At 31.5% G+C, this 19,439-nt stretch overlaps 1 protein-coding gene and 1 long non-coding RNA gene across 2 annotated transcripts; both read right to left on the bottom strand.

The window, feature by feature from the left end:
• Positions 1-2,057: 2,057 nt before the first annotated feature.
• Positions 2,058-2,834, bottom strand: LOC117932349 (auxin-responsive protein SAUR32-like). Its single transcript, XM_034853571.1, has one exon. It carries the CDS (start codon positions 2,581-2,583, stop codon positions 2,233-2,235), a length of 351 nt encoding a protein of 116 aa, XP_034709462.1. The 5' UTR covers positions 2,584-2,834; the 3' UTR covers positions 2,058-2,232.
• Positions 2,835-7,493: 4,659 nt separating this feature from the next.
• LOC117932781 lies at positions 7,494-10,062 on the bottom strand. Its single transcript, XR_004654225.1, has 2 exons — positions 9,580-10,062; positions 7,494-8,065 (listed from the first exon to the last, which is right to left on the bottom strand). It is a non-coding gene; the product is annotated as an uncharacterized LOC117932781 (long non-coding RNA).
• Positions 10,063-19,439: the final 9,377 nt, after the last annotated feature.

Raw genomic sequence — 19,439 nt, 5'->3', positions numbered from 1 at the left:
GAAATTTATAACATTGATATTTGATCATGTGTTTGATAAGATTTGAATGCAATTAAGTATCATTGTATTACTTTGATTTTCATATGATAATATGAAGAGTTAATGTAGAAACTCTTCAACTTGATATTTTCTTTGCAGATTGTTAATTATTGTATTTATGCATGCTATCAAGAAGAGGGGAAGCCAATGTGATTAAGGGTTCGGTCTATGATTTTAAAGAACGGTTGAAGAAAGATACGATGGAAAGGATTATTTTATCAAATATAAGGTAGGATGATGCATGCAAAAGAAAATTAATAAAATTAATATATGGATGAAATGAAAATTAATCAAAATTCATAAAATATTAGAAAAAAATATAAATGATAAGATTAATGATAATATAAATATATTGAATTTGTTTTATTAATGAAAATAATATTTATGTATAATAAAATTTATAACATTAAGATAATACTCTGTATGCGCGCATTCAAAGATATAAAATAAATGATAATATATTGATATAATTATTTTATTTAAAAATTTAAATTTTGGGTTGGATCAAATTTGAAAATAAGATAATTTATTTTAAATTTTGTGTATTATAAGACTGATACAATTACTAACAAAATACCACATTTAGAAGTACATTTAGAGTGCGTTTGAAAGTGATTATAAAAAACGTTTCTAACATTTTAAACACAGGGTTTAGGATCACTATCAAATGATAAAAAATTTTACTATCAAATGATAAAAATTTTTAAATATTAAAAACGCTTCTTAAAATCACTATCAAACGAGCTCTTACTTTATAATTTTGATAAAAATAGAATTATGATATTGAGATCTTGGGTAGAGAGGCAGATCCATGTGAGAGTCTAACATTGCAATTTTGATAAAAATAGAATTGTGATATTGGGATATTGGGATATTGGGTAGAGAGGCAGACCCGTGTGACAGCCTAACAATGGAGTTGTATATAGAGACCTTGGGTAGAGAGGCAAATTTAGGATATATTGAGATCTTGGGTAGAGCCAAATTTAGAAGATAATAAAAAAAAATTCCAAAAACCATTGTTAAATCATTAGGAATATTTGTTTCAAAAGTGCCCCTCATTTCTTATTATATACTTTTAAGGCCACTTTTTTTCAATTATTTTGAATTCATTAAAATAGTAATAATAATTGATATAGTAGAAATGAGATTTAAGATCAGAGCGATGATTCCATTCCATGTACAATTAAAATTATTTTTGGAGAATAACTCAAACCTACCAAGAATGATAAAAATAAGAAAAAGCAAGAAAGAAAGAAAACAACTTCACAAAGTAAAAATTAATTACAAAATCTCTTAAAAATGTTTACAAATCAAACAAACAGATACTTATTTACTTTGGATCATTATATCTCAGACTTTTGTCACTTTTCTTTCCTTAACTCTCTCAATCAATGTGTGGCTGCTGACAAAAATATCCCCATCCCTTCCTCTCTCATCACATACCAAATAACCAAAGAAAATAATAGGAAAATCCGAATAAAAAATCCTATTTAAATGAAGATATGAATAAATAAGATTTAAAAATATATGTATGAAAAAAATAGACCCAAACCCAAAATAATAATGAGCTTTCGTATGTGAAAATGAGTGAGTAGTTTGGTCATTGGTGCGGAAAGAGGACCTAATAAATATGTTTTCTGCAGGTTGGAACTGCCCTCCGTAACTCCGTTTGAGGCATCGGTTGAGGGCCTAGGTGCCCTAAAATCAAGGGTCACAGCAGAAGAAGTTGTCATACGTGGGGGTCACCCACCACTGACAGTTTTGACTCTCCAAACCCTGTGTCCCCTCATCAACGACCCTTAACTTAATGCCTTTCCTAATCCTAACACTCCCAACAACCCCATTAATACTGGCCTTTCTTCACTTCAAAATCAAAAGATTCAAAACGTTTTACGAAAGCCTCTTTGTTTTTTTGAATTACCCATCACCAAATTTAGAGGATTAAAGCAGCCCCTTCGGCCCCTCCACCCACTACTACATAAAGAGAAAAAGAAAAAGCAAAGGATAACGCCGGAAAAAAGAGAGGAAGAAAAGCATTTAATTCTCTTCATTATGGTTGCTAACAAAATAACAAAGAACATTACAAACGCAAGCATCGTTTGGTTGTCGTCATTATCTTCATCACCATTGATTCATTGACTGATCACTTCCTAACTGAAACGAAAGGACTGCAACTCAGAAATTTACATGCTTTCAAACTCTAAAACAGCCACCATGGTGGTGGTGGTGGTGGTTATGGTTCTGAGGGTGAAGAGAGTGTTCTCTGTCGATCATGCCTTGAACGTATCGGAACTCCTCGACATGACAGGGAATGGTGATTGCCCCTTGCTGCTCAAACCCATATTCCTCTTCGGCTTCCTTAAGCAACTGCATGAAGAGAGGGTGATTGAAGTATATTACTGGGACTATGAATCTCTGTTGCTCTTCTCCTTGCCCTACCTTGATAGCCAAACACCCCTTTGGAACATCCCTGTACTGCTTTTTCCCATGAAGGTGAGGGAGATGCAGATGGAAGTTCAGAAGACCCTTTTCTCCGCTACCCATCTCTGCAAAACCTAAAACTGCAACAAGAAGTCAACAACAGACGCACAAAACCCTAAACCCTTAACTTTCTCTGCTGTTTTCCAGAGAAAATTTTACAAGAGATAAGAAGCTCAGAAACCCTGGAAGCTTGGTCATGGTTGATCAACTCCTCCCCCACACACAACCAACACATGTAAGAACCAGAAAAAAGACTAGATATAGAGAGAGAGAATTCAAGGAAAAAAAAATGAAAAAGAAAAAGAAAAAAATTAAAAAAATTGTAAAAGCCCAAGAAAATCCAACAGAACTGGCGGGTTTTTATAAGGTGTATCGCTAGGGCGCTCCCGATTTGTACACGTAAAGTGTCGGGCAGAGCACGTGGACGGTCACTGGTGCCTGGTGGGACACGTGGCGCATCTTGGGGACGTGAATCATGAGATCGCCGACAGTGATGTGTCATCAAGAGGTGGACATTTGGGTGGACAGCCAATAGCAGGTCTGGAACATGTCCAAGTGGACATCAACATGCCACGTCAGCGTGTGGGGGCCATGACGACAGTGATCTTTGGTCTCTGACCTTGGATGATTGAAACCACGGTGGGGTCCTTTGGGTGGACGTACACTACACGAGTAGAATATATGTACCCCACATGCGGCAGAATAAAATCGGGGTAGTGAAATGACAAAATTGTCCTCCACCTATGAGTTAAATCCCAGTTCTGGGTCCCAAAATCTTGTACCCCGGATACGGTGTTGGATTTTACGGACCGGCAACGGCTTCCTCCTTAACGGGACTATAGAGGAAGGGGTTTTCATACTCTACGGTGTCATCCACCAAAAGAAATGGTAGACCCTCGAGAATTCCCGACCATCCAATTTAACGGCTATGATCAAGGCTAAATCATATCCTTTTGGTGATAATGCAAAGATGGTTAATCATGGACAAAAAGGAAAAAAAATAAAATAAAATATATTGACCAAAATCTCAACTAAAATATCAGAATTATTGGTAAGATTGCGTTTGGTTTAAACATATTTTCTAAGTGGATTAATTCTCTTCCATATAATATATTTTTTAAACAACCATAACTAAGGAAAGACAATATAATTGGAAATGAATAAACAAACCAAAAATTTTACATGTATTAATAATTTTGGGTTCTCAAAAAATTACTGGAAAAATGTGAGAGAAAGAAAATAAAAATAAAAAATAAAAAAATATGAAAAAAAATAAAAAGTAGATCCAAAATTAATAAATTATTTTTATATCATTTTTTAAATTTATTTCACTTGTTTTAGGTTATATAAATATTAAATAATTTTAAAATACATAATTTTTCTTAAATTTTTTTTATTTCCTTAATACTTTTTAGGAATCAAATATAATATAACTATTATTAGATATTTAATTTAAATATGTGTAATTATTTAAAATATAAAAAAAAAAACAAAAAGGAAAATTATTCTATTCTAAACAAATATAGCACTTTTTAAAATATGATATATGCCAATAAGTGAAATTATTAGAGTAATTAAGTAAAATATTATATGATAATTAGGATTAAGGGATTAATAAAACCCTTGATCAATTTTCTTTGTTCCTTCATTTCTCTCACATACCCTTCCCCAAACAATCCTTCCTAATCTTTATTGAAAGTTAAATAAGGTAAGATGAGACTCATATCTCACAAATCTCCCATCATTAGAAAATTTCTAATGGAATATCTCCATGATTTAATTCCAAATTCCCATTTTGAATTCTTGAGTTATTAAGAACCATTGCCAAACAATACCCACTAAGTATTGCCTACCCTTTGCTCTCTTTTTTTTTTTTAAAAAAAAAAAAAGAAAGAAGTGAAAATATAGAATTAAATAGAGTTAGATGGTGGGGGAAAAGATGCAAAGTCAAGAGGAGTGGAGAAGCCATCCAAAGTGGGATTAGTGAGTGTGGGCTTTTTGGAGGAAAGCAAAAGCTTTGTAAAGATGTTTTGACATGTTGATATTCTCCATTGGTAATTGGAGGTGGGCTTTACCTTTGAATGTTTATTATATTATATGGTGAAAAACATTTGACTTCAATTAAATTAGAGAATATATTTTCATTAAAGTCAAGGACATGAAGCACTTATGTATTTTCACAACATAGAATTTTCCACTCCACTTGTTGGGGGGCTTTGTCTTGTTTGGAAAGCTTCATTTTTAGAGGAATTGCCATTAGCTTTCAATAATAATAATAATAATAAAAAAAAGAAGAAAATCCCATGTGCTTGACAAAAATTATTTGAAATTTAAATTAAATTTTAATTTTCCTTTTTCTTTCTTTGTCCATTTACTATGTAACTCCAAATTTGAACTTGAATTTCCAATATTGGAAAAATATAAATAATCGGGAAATATGAAAAAATTAGGACATGTTTAATAACTGTTTTTTAGAACAATTTTCTGTTTTCTAAAAATAAGAAAGCACATTTGATAATAAGAAATTCTTTTATGTTTTTTATTTTTAAGAATAAAAAAATAAAATGTTTTTAGATAATATATTTTAGTTGTTTTCTATTATTCTTACTTGTTTTATAAAAGTTATTTTTAAAAAATAATTATACAAACATGTAACATGATTAAAAATAAACAATAGACATAAAAATTATTTTGAAAACATATTTAAAAATATTAAAAATATTTTAAATTTTTAAACAAACTTTTATTTTATATAAATTAAAGAACATATTTTGAAAATAATTACCAAATATATCCTTAATTTATTGTCATCTTTTCTCGTAATTGCATCAGAAGTAAATATGAGAAGTTAGTAATTTTGCTTGAAATTATTTGGTATATGATTGTAGGTTTCTTACTTTAACAACTGCATGTGGATCAATTATTGCAGGTTATATATTGAACTTATGAAGGTACAATCAATAATACAGTGTCACATGTGTTGGGACATATTATCATGTGTTTTAAGACAATTCTGTACTAATATGAGACTTGATTTATGTTACGTCTGGGCTCTTGTGTATGAATATGTTTCTACTCTCTCTCTCTTTCTCATTTCTCTTGATGTGATTTAAGACAATTCTGTACTAATATGAGACTTGATGTATGTTGCCTGTGGGCTCTTGTGTATGAATCTCTCTCTCTCTCTCTCTCTCTCTCATGGGTTTTTACTAATTTTGATTGGATTAGATTGGTTTGATCAGTTATTCGGTTTTCATTTGCACCTTTACTTTGACCATTGATGTCAATTTTCAAGTATGGTAGATCTGAAGTGATTTCTCGTAGTATATCTTTTGGTAAAGGGAAAAGAGCAAAAATCTCCTCCAACATAATTATGGCTACATAATCTTTTATGTTCCTTCCAAGGGCGTCACCTTGGCATAGTGCCCCAATGCCGTTAAATCTAGCCAAATCAAGAGTGACATGAGTTCAAAATACCTCTTACCACATATTGGTAAAAGTAACGATGGCAACCATTGGATTCAAGATGTCCGTTCATATGCTCTTCATGAAAATCTATTTTTGTCGCATGTCTGAGACAAGTCAATACCCGAACCCTCTAACCCATTTATCTTCGTATAAAATCTGATCCATCAGGGGCAGATTTGGGCGAAATTCCCATTTTTTAAAAATTCATTTCCTGATTTTGTTGCCACTCTCCGATACCCAGTCTTGTGTCGCTCTGCTTCACTTTGCCATGTTCCTCTACCTCAAAACTCTCGTCACCTTACAACCTAATATAAATGACCGTCGGCAATTAAGTAGCCTTACATAAATAATGATAAAATATGTTTGGATGATGAGAAATTATGGATTTTTGAATTTATATTCTTGGAATGCACACTTGGTGTATGTTTTCTCTTTGGAAACGTTCTGTAAATTTGGGTCTATGGGTGGAACTACAAGATTTGGGCCTGAAGAATTCACACGGAAATTTGCAAATTAAAGATGATGGTGCTACTAAATTTAGGTCCACTGGTCAGTTCCACAATTTGGGCCAGCTCAATGTTGATTTTAGGTTGTTATGGGCCGGAAAAATTGGTGGCCCAGATCAAGTATGTGTTTGAAATCCTTGGCTCTGCCTTAAGCACACTGGTTATGCATTGGAGTCCTCATGAGTTTGGATAAGGCAAATAGCCCACGATCAAGCCCATCAATGCTGGGCCACTTGCACTGTGGGCTCAGGCCCATATGAAGGAAAGAATCACCGTAAGGCTGGCTCATTAGTGGGTCCAACACAGCCCATCTTAGCCCACCCATCACCAGTGATTTCACCTCACAGCCATGCCTGAATTCTCCCAACTAGTTCTTCATATGATGCAATGAAACTCGGTGTTTCTATAAAAGCATGGGGCCGGCCATTAATCCGACATAGTTTTAAAGCTGTGAGAGTCATGGGTCCAAAGAAATGTGTGGAATTTGGTCACCCAAGAATCACATGGACTACAATAGGGACATCTGCTCGAGACTTATAACCGATATGAATCATCTGATATATGTGCATACAAAAGTGAGTCAAAACAACTATTTTGCACACCTAGAGATTGTAATTGAAGTAAAATTTCCATTTCTTGATAGAAAGTTGAGGGCAACCCATCTGCATAGGAAAGTGAATGAGTACCCTCTTCTTACATGGGAAAATGATACTTTTGTTGAATGAATGCTCTCTCACCTGGTTGTGGGGTTTCGTAAGTAAAATATTGCCTGAGTAAAGCTGAAGACTGGACTAGTGTTCCACAACAAGTGTAAAGGCCTTGTTTGAATGCCTAGTCTGAGACCCATAGTTCAATAGCTTGTACACAGCTAGGAGCTATGGATAAAGCTACTACCATGAGGTCCTGAGCTTCCCAAATCCAACAGTCCAAAAACTTTGAAAAGTTTTTCCAAAGTCCTGGTCAAGTTGTACACACAGATCAATTATTCATGGAAAGTTGTGGCCATAAAGTTGTTGTTTTCCTCTATCTATTGCTCTCAAATCATGGGTTAAAAGTAAAGCAAAGTAACAAGTGTTCTACTTTATATTTACAAAGTCAAAAAGATCCAAATTCCCAAAAGGCACTTCTCCACACAAACCATTCACACAGAGCCCTATTCTCAAACCCTCTCCCCAAAGTTTCCACAGCAATGAAGATAGGGGTGAGAAAGTTTGATGACTCCCAAGGATGTGTAATATAATGCCATGTATTAATAGTAAATAACAAAGAAAGAGAAAAAAAAAAAACTGACATTTGCTTCCTAGATTCCTAGCCAGCACTTTGGAAATGAAGATTGAACAGTGATTCAAAATCAGAGGTGGGATCATCACAGCCCATTAATATCCATTTCATGGCTTGAAGAGCCATCCATGTCTGACCTTGTATGCTGACGTTGCTTCAAACGTGTAAAGAAGAATGGAGAGATAAGAGAGAGAGTGATTGAGGCTATGGGTGTAGAGGCCTGGTGACTCTTCCCTTAGCTGTCTTTACAATCAACTGTTTTCTCTGCATAGTTTTGACGAGTACTCTTTCTGAGCTCCCATGAAAAAAGCAAAGTAAAGGGAAAGTGAGATGCGAAAGAAACACAGACAGACACCAAAAATCAGAACCCCATTTTATTACCTCTTGGGTTCATCAATAATTCCCTATAAAGTGTAGTTTAAGATAACATATAAAGAAATTCAACATCTTCTAATTGTGGGTTTACCCATTGAAGCTTGTGGGTAATTCACCTGCAAAATGCTCCTCAGAAACAACCCAATTAGAATCACACTATATTTCAGCACAAAATCATGAACTCCATGAAAGGTGGGAGCTTTGGTGAAAGACTAGGGAAGATTTCTACCCAATATTTTATGAGTAAACCATGAATGAGCCAAGCTAGGGTTTTAGATGAGAAGAAAATAAAGCCATGACCAGTGGTCTGCCTCGGACACGCACCCAACAATTTGAAAGCAGGTTTTACTGCCTTAACTCTACTGCTCAAATCTATGGTATACATGTATGTTACAGAAAATAAAAAGATCTAACATAAGACAAAACATCCCTATACAACATTATTGAACCCAAACCCTAATGCAATAATAGAATGAGAAAATCAAATCTGCAAAAATATTATTCAATCACAAACCCCAAAATCATTAATGCAGATCCTTCTAATCTTTACCCATGCAAAGCTTACAATTGGATGATGGATCAGAAACCTATATCAGAATTCTAACAAAAAAGAAAAAAAAAAGCTTAGATTGAAGTGAAACAAAAGGGGACGGAGATTACAATGCTTCACAAACCTACCCACCATAAAGATGAGAAAAGGTAAAGGATACATCCAAAAGATAAATCAGAGATGAGTTGAGTTCAAAATGAAAGACAAGACAATCGATATGATATTACAGGACTGTAACAAGCAATGACATTGCAGGGTAGTACTTCTCTGATGGGTATTCTAGGTTAGTGTAGATAGACATTTAAGATCCAGTGATTCTGAAATCAAAAGCCCAATCTGCACCATGAAGTAACCAGAAAGAAGAAGAAGAGGAGGAGGAGGAGGAGGAACGGTGAAAAACAAGAAGAGGAGGATGTGGTTTTGAGTTTAAAAAAGGTTGGGTTTCAAACCCAGATCTGAAAGTAGCAGAAACAGACAGATCAGATACTGAAAGCCATCATGAGCAACATCTGCCTAATGATGAACCAGAAAAGGAGCTATGACTGACAAAAACACCATCATAACCTGATGAGAAAAAGAAAAGAAAAATAAAAGGGAGTCATGATGAAATACTTTTATGCAGCTGATCAAGCACATGTATAATAGTCAAAATCCTTCATCATTACACCAATCTGCACATCCCTAACAACCTTAATTTCTCTAAAACCTAAAACCCTACCATTGTAAACCCCCTCTTACTCCCAAAAACCGCAGGAAAAAACCCACTTCACCATTACACCAGTCTCCTCCTCAGCAAGAACCAAATCAATTTGCCTGAAAATCAGAAACCCATTACTCAAAACCCCCAATAATTCCCAAAAATGGACAAAGGTAACAAACCCGTTAGCAACTGCACGTGGAACCCAAGATCAAGCCCGAGAAAAGCTCTCCATGGAAGCGATAATTGGGGGGAATGAAGCCTGGTCCGACGACACCAACACATGCTCAGTACAAATAAAAATACAATAATACATATATATAGGAGATATGGATCTAGAGAAACGGATCAAAGTTAAGGTAAGTGTCCTCGAGCCAGACAACATTCCCCTCAAAATAGAAGCTCCATGGCCTCCAATCTTCACCCCGTCAAAGCCTTAGCCTTTTGTGTGTTTCTCCCCAACTCTCTCCTCTCTTCTCCCTTTTATCCCCCCTAGACTCTCGCCTTTCTTCAAGGGGGATGAGGAGAGAGAATTATAGAGATAGAAAGAGAGATGTGTGTGTTGTGATCATGATGAAGAGAATGATTTGGGGGTTATAAGAAGAGTAAAAAAGAGTTGAAGGCCAACGTAAAACAAGAAGACAAAACCAATAGCCCCAGACCCAGACCCTACCATTTGGGTTCCAGAAATGACCACGACCCCATGCACCCTCTTTCTCTCTCTGAATCTCCACCCTCCATTCCGTGTACCCTCTGTATCCACTTGTACCATAAACCCAAAACCCACCGTTTTGGACCTTTGGATCAATAGGGTGTAGAGTGATCCAATGTTGCGGTAACACACCAGAACAGTGAAGGAATCAAAATAAAAAAAGAAAAATTAAAGAAGCCCAAGAAATGAGTCAGAGGAGTGGTTGAGCTGGTGAGCTGCCCGATAATGGAAAACCTCATTTAATATTATTTTTCCATTTTTTAAACTTTTTAAATTTATTTATTTTCGAAAATTTAAAATCATATTTAATTTTTAATTTTTAATTTTTTTTCATGAAAAAAGGGGTCCTTCGTGTGTCGTGTCACTTTTAGGCTCGGCGATGAATTCGAGACGAGGACCGACAGATGGGATCAGGGGTCCACGCGCCCTCTTCTTTTTCTAGCTTTTTTTACCCCCTCACTTCCTCGGCGACTTTGTTCTTCCTCGGAACGACGTCGTTTCAAGGGCGGTGCAATTGTCAAAGCCCCTTTGAATGTTGCTAAAAGGCCCAAAATTGATTATTGCTCCAAATATCAACCATATTCTAAGGAAAATGGTATGGCAACTATATGGACAATGACCCTAATATACATTGTCTTGGTGTCCAGAAAGAGACTGCCCACAACTGTCATACCTCAAGACAGGTGGCCGGGCTACTCAAAATTCATAGATCCAAGTTTTTTATTTTGTCTTTGTTTTGGTAGGCCATTTTCAAGGGCCCCTTCCTTATAATATTGATTTGATATGTATATTATTGTCCCGTTATTTGATGACTTCAATTTTAAGTCAAACAAGTGGAGTTTAATACAATATTATAGTCTTAAAGTGTTTATTTTTCAATTAAATATAAAACGATAAAATATTTTATTTTTTTCATTCAGTTAAATAGTAACTCATTGACATCAATCAATATAATTAAACTAAACTTATTGATAATAAATTTATTTTAATTATCTTAATTAATATTAATAAGATACTTTTAGCTTAATAGAAAAAGTCAAGTATTTTGATTTTTCCTATTCAATTAAAAAACAAATAACATCTTAATCTACAAAACATATCGTAAAGAGTATCTCTGAGAACATGTTAGGGTTTTAACTTTTAACCCGATGATCGAGTTTGATTAAAGGTAATAACAGATTCCGATGGAACTCATTGCACAAGTGGGAAAAATCCATGGATTGTTGGGTTGGTAGATATCAAGTGTGGAAGTTGTTCATGGTTTTAAGGTCCAATGTGAAATCGTTGGCATGAGAAGTACTGCATGGGGACTGTTTGATTGCATAGAAAATGAAATTTTACTTTCAACCCTTTTGAAAGAGTGTGGCTGCAAGTAGTACTAGTGCATTCAGTCAATTTTTAACTTAAAAAAATACTAGGGATTTTGCACATGTCAATTGCCTTTTCTTGTGTTTCTTTTCTTCCTATATTTCATTTCACATCATTTTGCCCAAAAGTCTATCAAAAAGGAAGAAGAAAGACAATCTTCAAAACCCTAAAAACCAATGGGAGCAAAAAGTAAAAACCAAAAGCAAAACCACAAAGACTTCCCCCCATGCAGGTGAAGGAAAAGAGAAGATTGTCAGCAATATTCACAGTTTGTTGATTTGCTTTAGAGTAGAACAAAGCCTACTGAAACCCTCCTTGTCCTCATCCTCCAACTTGCTAATAAAGTTCAAACCCTTACATCTGGCAATGATGAAAAAAAAAACACACTATACAATTCATGTAATTCCTGGGCGTCTACTTCCCAAAATATTGATTTTGCTTTCTAAATTAAACCTACTGAAAACATTTTCTATGTGTTGAATACCATTTTGTATCTCTTTAGGGAACACAGATTTTGTAGGTTAAAAACCCTTTTATGGGAATAACTAAATAAGAGTGTGTTTGATATTCAAAAATTAAGAACACTTTCTATGTTCACCCCAAACACACCCTAAATCCCCCCCACAGAAGGGTTTGATGGGTGGGATAAAAAAAAATATGTCAACTCCATGAATGAATACAACCATGTAAAACGTCATTGTTATAGCTGCAACACACCTATATTTGATGGGAGGAAAGCACTGAATGCAGAATGGTCTTTGACCCTAAAAAACAGGTGAATTTGGAGCTACATGTAGAGCTCTGTTGAACACAACTCACTGTATTTGCAGATGGGTGCCCGGAGAATGAGGCAGCCAAGCCCACCACCAGCACCCCACCATCACTCTCTCTCTCCATCTTACTGTACATCAGAGTGACAAACGGAGAGGACGATACGGGTGGCACCAATTTCAACACTTCTTCACAGTCTTGAAACTTGTGCAGACACCCATTTACAAAAAAAATTAGAAAAGAAAAAGGCAGTGGGAAAGAAACAACACGTAAATGTCAAATCCTCCATCTCCCAAGCAGGTTGTCTACACTTTTTGTCATAAAAATCTAACCATACAACCTTATAAAAATCACACCAATGACTCATACCCATGTTCAATTTTTTACACCCGCACCTGGGTTTTTGTTCACTCTACCCAAAAAGTATGGTCACGTGCTCCTCTTTCTCCATGAAAACCCTATGGAAAAGCAGGGTGTTAATAGGAGTGGTTGAAAAGGAGGAAAAGGTTAGGCAACTTTTGGAGGCTTAGCTTTTTGCCACCCAAGTCAATTTGGAGTGTCGTCGATCGAGATCAAAAGAAGATACTCTGCATAGAAAAACAAGGTTGATAAAAGGAAATTAGGAAAAAGGAAAGTTTTAAATTTCAACTCCTTTCCCCTCTGCAACCCACCTTTTTTCAATCCCCAATCTTCAATTCTTTCAAATTCCTAAATTTTTTCATCTCTGCTTGCTTTTCTCTTTCTCCCTTTTCAGAACCCATCTTCAGTACTTCAAAACTTGTAGTCTAATCGCCTTGTAATTGGTGAAAGTGGCAAGTACACACTCCCACCCTTCTCTGCTTTGTTTCCTTCCTTTTATCTCCTGCCCACTTCCACTGTGAGAGAAAATTCAGAATTTTTTCGATAATACTCCATGGGTTGCTTTTGAAGCTATCATCATTCATCCCATGTTTTTACTTTTTTCCTCTTCTCTTTCCTAATTTCCTTCACTCACAATTATGCCATGGTTTTAGTGGGATATATAAAATTTTCATTTTTTTTATTTTTTTCTTTCTTAATTTCTAAAAAATGGGCTCACTTAGTTTTATGTCGTGTTGGAATTGACTTTTGAAAAGTCGAAAATATTTTCTTGCAGACTTAAAAATAAGTTATGTGTTGAATTTGTTGACTTTAACTTCCATAAAAAAGCAATAAAAAGTTAATGTAAATGAAGTCTCCACGATTTTATTAATACATTTATGACTTTAAAAAAGTTAAAGTTTTATAACAAAGAAGACTTACAATATTACCATGAAATCCTTTCTCACTTATGCAATAATATTTAGGTTATTTGGTTTTTGAAAAGTACTTAAAAAAAAGAAAAAAAAAATTTTAAAAAATAGTTTTCTCGTATCATGTTTCATTATGAAAATATAAAAAATAAATTAAATTAAATGAATTTAGAAAATATTTAAAAATAGTTTATTGATTTTGATTTGTTTTTTCATTTTTTATTTTCTTTTGTCTTTTATCTTAACTTTTCGCCAAAAGTAAAAAACACTACATGTGAATTATTTGTCTTTAAAGTCCTATTTTGAGAGCTCTTGTGGTGGTTTAAGTAATTTAATAAAAGAGCTTTTAGTTAAAAGAAAAAGTTTGATATTGAAGCAAAAATATTATTGTTTTTGGTTATTTGATAAGTTATTTCATAAATAATTGAACTTTCAAAATACTAATATCAATTTTTAGAAAGCATAAATTTAATTTCAACTTTAACTTCTAGTTGAAGTAAAAACTCAATTTGCTATTCAAATTAGGTTTTCAATAATTTTATATTATATTTGGTTCTCATAAATTTTGAGAGAAAATGTATGGAGAAAAAAATATAAATAAAAAGTGAATGAGAAAAAAGTAAAAGAAAAAAAAATAGATTTAATGTAAATAAATTATTTTTATATATTCTTCAAACTTAGTTCACTAATTTTGTATAATTTTTTAATTAATTTAAATTATATTTAACTCTCTTTCTTATTTTCTATAGTAAAATTAAATATGAGAAAATTATTTTTCTTAGAGACTAACTTAATCTTACTAAGACAACTCATGGAAAGCAATATTATTTCAAAAAGCCTTTTTTCTCCGTTATGATAAGCACTCATATTTAATGAATCATAATTTTACTTTTAGCACTTGATTAAAGCCCAAAGCAAGAAGTTATCTTCATCGTAGCCTAAGGGTTTGTTTGACAATCATTATATAAAAAACATTTTTAGCCTAAAAAATATTTTTCTTTAAAAAAAAACAAGTATTTGACAAAATTTAGAAAATACTTTAAAAAAATTTTAAAATTATTTATAATATTGAAAAATCATTTATAGTGTTTTTCAAAGATACGCTTAAATAATAATTCTCCTAAAAACACTTTGAGTGCGTTTAGTAATGATTTTAGGGAGTGTTTCTAGATTTTCTAACATTTGAAAATTTTTATCTTTTAAGAATTAAAAATATTGGAAACACTTCATAAAATCGCTACCAAACACATTCTTTCTTAAAAAACACTTCGAGTAAAACACACTGTCAAACTCACTCTAAAACCGGAAATCTTCAAACATGGGCTTCTCCATGCCCATATTCTTCATCACACAACCCCGGTGGGCCTCCCCAACAACTCAAAACCCAAATACACAAAAAGTTGGCCCAACCAAGACAACAAAGCCCACGATCTATTTGGGCCCGTAAGAAACTCCCCCAGAATGGCACCTGAACTGGCCCAACAAAATCCAGCCCAAACCAACACATAATCACACCCACCCAGCACGCACAATTCATGCCAAATTTCGCATTAACCAAAATTTCCAAAAATTGAAAGTATTAAAAGCTGTTAAATCCGAAACATCTTATTCCCAGAAACAAGTTAACACCCACGGCACATATTATTAAATCAATCCTAATCTTATTTTCCAGAATACACCTCGGGATTGGTCCGACCGGATAAAATTATTCTCCATACGAAACAAATTCTAATTAGAGTCCTGCCTAATACAGATAAAACCATGGGTCTTAATCACTCCAACCAAGTTGTATCAATTTCTCTCACATTTTCTTTTGGAAATTTCATAATTTTTTTCTTTGAATTTTTTTGTTGAATGGGAGAGTTTCTGCTTACAAGAATAATATGAATGATGCCTTGAGATGTTGAATATGGATCTTCAATCTTCTAGAAAATTCTTTTGATTCAGTCAATACTAATGGAGACGTAATAAGTTAAAAGACAAATTTGTTTTAATTAGTTTAGTCATCTTGTCTTTTTGTAATTGGTTTTTTTTTTTTTCTTTGGATTTTATAAATTTAAGTGATATTTGTGGCTTTATTTTATTTTATTTGTAGTGTAGTCACCTCAAGCAATTAAAAAAAAAAAAAAAAAAAAAACATTCTCTACTTGGAGTAAAAACAAAACTAAGTTAAAAAATAAAATCAAAATTTAAAAATATTTTTAAAAGTTATTTTCTCTTAATTAAAATTTATAAATTATTTATACTTTTTTTTTTAATGAAATCATTATATTACGCCGATCCTCATTTTTTCTAATGTCAATAATGGGGTGTTTTGTAAAGTAACTTAATAATTTAAAGTGGTAAATAAATTAAATATATTTAGTAAAATAATTTATTGATATAACTTAAAGTAAAAAACTATTATTATTATTATTATTATTATTTTTTTAATTTTTTTTATCTTAGTTTGTCCTAATTACCTTCACAATTTTCTTTATAATTCAACAACCTCTACTATTACCCGACATCTTTTATTTTATTTATAATTTATCGAGATAAATATATCAATTTGATGATTTGGAATAAGTTTTAAGTGAATTTTATTAAATAATTTTAATACTTAAAAGTAAGAGTTAAGTAATAAGTTTTAAGTAAAAAAACTTAAGTATAAATTAATTCAAAGTCAATTTAAGTCATTAAATAATAAGTATTAAAATTTATCAAATTTTTTTTTTTAAAAAAAACTTAATTTATTATATATTATTTTTATCTAAACTATCTTTCTTTAAAAAAAAATAAAGTTTAGTTGTTCTTAAATTTTATTTAGTTTTAAACTTTCATTCAAGTCATTAATCATATTAAAAAAAGGTTTATCATTTTATTAAAAAATAAATTAATAAGATAAAATTACTCTTTGAAAATGATTGACAAAAACTTTGTTATTGAATTCCTTGTTCTATTACATTGAGTAGCAACTTTCTTGACTAAAAGCGTGCATGAATAGAACACAAAAAGGCAAAAAAGATAGGGGAAGAATCGATGGATTTTCAGATTTTGAGCAAGAAATCAATTTTTTTTTTATTTTTTTTTACCATTTTAATTTACTTTTTTTTTTTTCAACTTTTATTATAGAGAAAAGTAAGTTTTGACTCATTGATTTTAAAAGATTTAGAAAAATGAACCTCAATTTTTATAAATTAGTTTTATCTTCATCAATTTAAAAATATTTTAAAATATATATACTTTTTTACAAGTCAAATAATTATTTATTAAAATGACCTTTTACTTATCAGGTTAATAACACTCATTAATAATTTTTTTTTATAAATAAAAAAAGTAAAATTTAAAATTTAAAATACAATTAAAACTAAAAAAAAAAACCTTAAAATTAAAAAATATAAAAATAAAATATTAACTTTCACTTAACTAAATCACATTAGTAGAAAATACTAATTGGAGAAAGAATTGGAAATTCAATGAGAGTTAATATTTTATTTTTAAAATTTTTAAGTTTTTCTGATTTTTTTTTTTTTGGATTTAATTGTATTTGATTTTTAATTGTAATTTCAATTTTTACAATTTCTTATTTTATTATTGATGTCAATTAAAAAAAAATTTATTCAATTTTATTTAAAAAAAAAATGAGAAGATGAGCGAGATTATATAATATAAGATATAAAATCATTATTAATTAGAGAATTGCAAAGATTTTATTTATCATTTAAGGATCTTGGAGAATTGTTTCAAAATAATTTATATATTATATTATGTAATAAAAAATTAGAATATATTTATTTTTAAAACACTTTTATCAATTTAAAATGATAACTTAATTTTTTAATACTTTTATTTAATATCATTTGATAAAACATTTTAATTTTATATTTATTTTATAATTTTACTTTATTTTATATTTTATTTGTGAAAACAAGTTAATTTAGTTTTAAAAAAAATCACCCAAGGAGGGGATTGAATCGGTTGTCAAAAACTTTTTCAAAAATAATTGATTACAAGCAAGTTATGAAGAAGATAATGAGTAAATAAAGAGAAAAATTAAGAAATTAAGAGAAGAAGATCCTAAACCATTTTTGATAGTAGTTCGAAAAGTTGTTTGTGCCTATTCTTCTCAGGTGCTTAATCACGTGAGGGTTTCATTATCTTCAAAACTTGAACCACAATTTTTTAACGTTTACACTTAGATCCTGATATTTCATCCATAAACCTTTACATTTTTTCAAGTAATCCATATGTTTGAATAAATTCTCTCACAAGAGTAGATGAGGGTGAATTTATGAACTTAAATCTTAGTAGTAAGTTAAAACTCACAATACAAGAAAAATTATGAAGGACTTGAGGGTACATAAAAGAGGATTTGCAAGTTTAGAATTAAATGTGCTTATAAGATATTTGAATGAGAACAAAAATGGTTTTTCAATTGAATATAGTAATTCACATGTCAATAAATGCTCTAAAACATTTGGATAAAATTATTGTTATCTAAACCAACTTTATTTTAGTTTATAAAATATATATATAATAATAAGAAAATTAATGTAGAATTAAGTATGAGACTTTACGTTTGCCTCTTAACTTCAACTTTAAATTTTAAGTAAATTAATGACTGAATTAATTTCAAATGGACGACTTTGAATTTTAAGTACATTAGTAACTAAAATACATCTCAAATAAAGTCTAAATATGACTTTTAAGCGTTAAGTGAGATGTGACAGAAATATACGATTACGTTTGTCAACCATTTTATCTTAATAAAAATATAACACATTTTTGTCTAATGAATTCATACATAAATTTCATAATATATTATACAAGTTATTTCCGAAACTTGATAATTACATCTCTAAATTATGGTCTTTTCATTTATTTCAATAAAGATGATCGATAAAACAAGATTTTACTTGAGTTTTAGACTGTACATTAAATAATATTAAGTCATTATGTTGATTTATAAAATATTTTATCATTTATTTACCAATAACTAGTATGAAATCTTTTACTCAATTCATCAAAATTTCTTATGATTTTGAAGAAAATAATGATGCATTCGATCTCATTTCAAGACCAATTACCATAACCAAATTCGTCTCACATTTAAAATGATTCCTCATAAGGTCATAGATCTGTAAATTAGAATAAAAAATAAAAATAAATAAAACAAAAGGAATAAAAACAAAAGAGAAAGAGAAAAGTCCAAGAAGCACAATTTTATATGTACAACCAGTACGTTCATTACACGTGGCATCGACTTTATGGTACCACTAAGAAAAGACCACGTGGCCCGGAGATTAAACTTTATTATAAAAAGCCATTGAGACACCCTTGTACTTGATGTTTGCATCGTCGACACATGTCCCACATGTGACCACACAGCTTTATACGTAGCCCCCAATTCCACTGCCACGTCGATGGACTAGTTCTAGACTCCAAAGGCAAAAACGACGGCCTGGGTTTGACTAAGGGGCAGGTGGCGAAGAAATATTGGGCAACGTGTGATTTGTGACAAGCGCTTGTCCAAAGGCAACTTTTTCTATTGGCTGATTTTTTTATTTTTTATATTTTATTTTAATATTATATTTTAATGGTTTTTAACTTTTTATTATTATTATTATTATTTTAATTTGTATTTGAAAGGAACCCAAGTCGGACACGTTGTTACTGTGGCTTTAGCGGTGGCCATGGCTCAAGCCTCCTCTTGAGCCGCCGGCTTAGCCGCTGCCTACAACATTAAATCTATGGCTTTTTAATTGTATATTGCAGTATTTTTTTTTTAAAATTATTTCCTTACTTTTCAAAAAATTTAAAAATTATTTCGTGGTTTTAAAAATTTATAATTTTTCTTAAAACCTTTTTTGTCAATCATTTTAGTCAACCACGACATTTATATAAAAAACATTTCTGAGAAAAATAATTTAATATTAGA

This window comes from Vitis riparia, chromosome 15, assembly GCF_004353265.1.
Source record: "Vitis riparia cultivar Riparia Gloire de Montpellier isolate 1030 chromosome 15, EGFV_Vit.rip_1.0, whole genome shotgun sequence".
In the NCBI taxonomy this organism is placed as follows: Eukaryota; Viridiplantae; Streptophyta; class Magnoliopsida; order Vitales; family Vitaceae; genus Vitis; species Vitis riparia.
Note: the sequence above shows the minus strand (reverse complement) of the source record. Positions and strands in the feature narration are given on the sequence as shown.

Excerpts from the sequence above, each read along its gene's own strand:
- LOC117932349 (XM_034853571.1), bottom strand. The coding sequence starts at position 2,583 with ATGGGTAGCGGAGAAAAGGGTCTTCTGAACTTCCATCTGCATCTCCCT.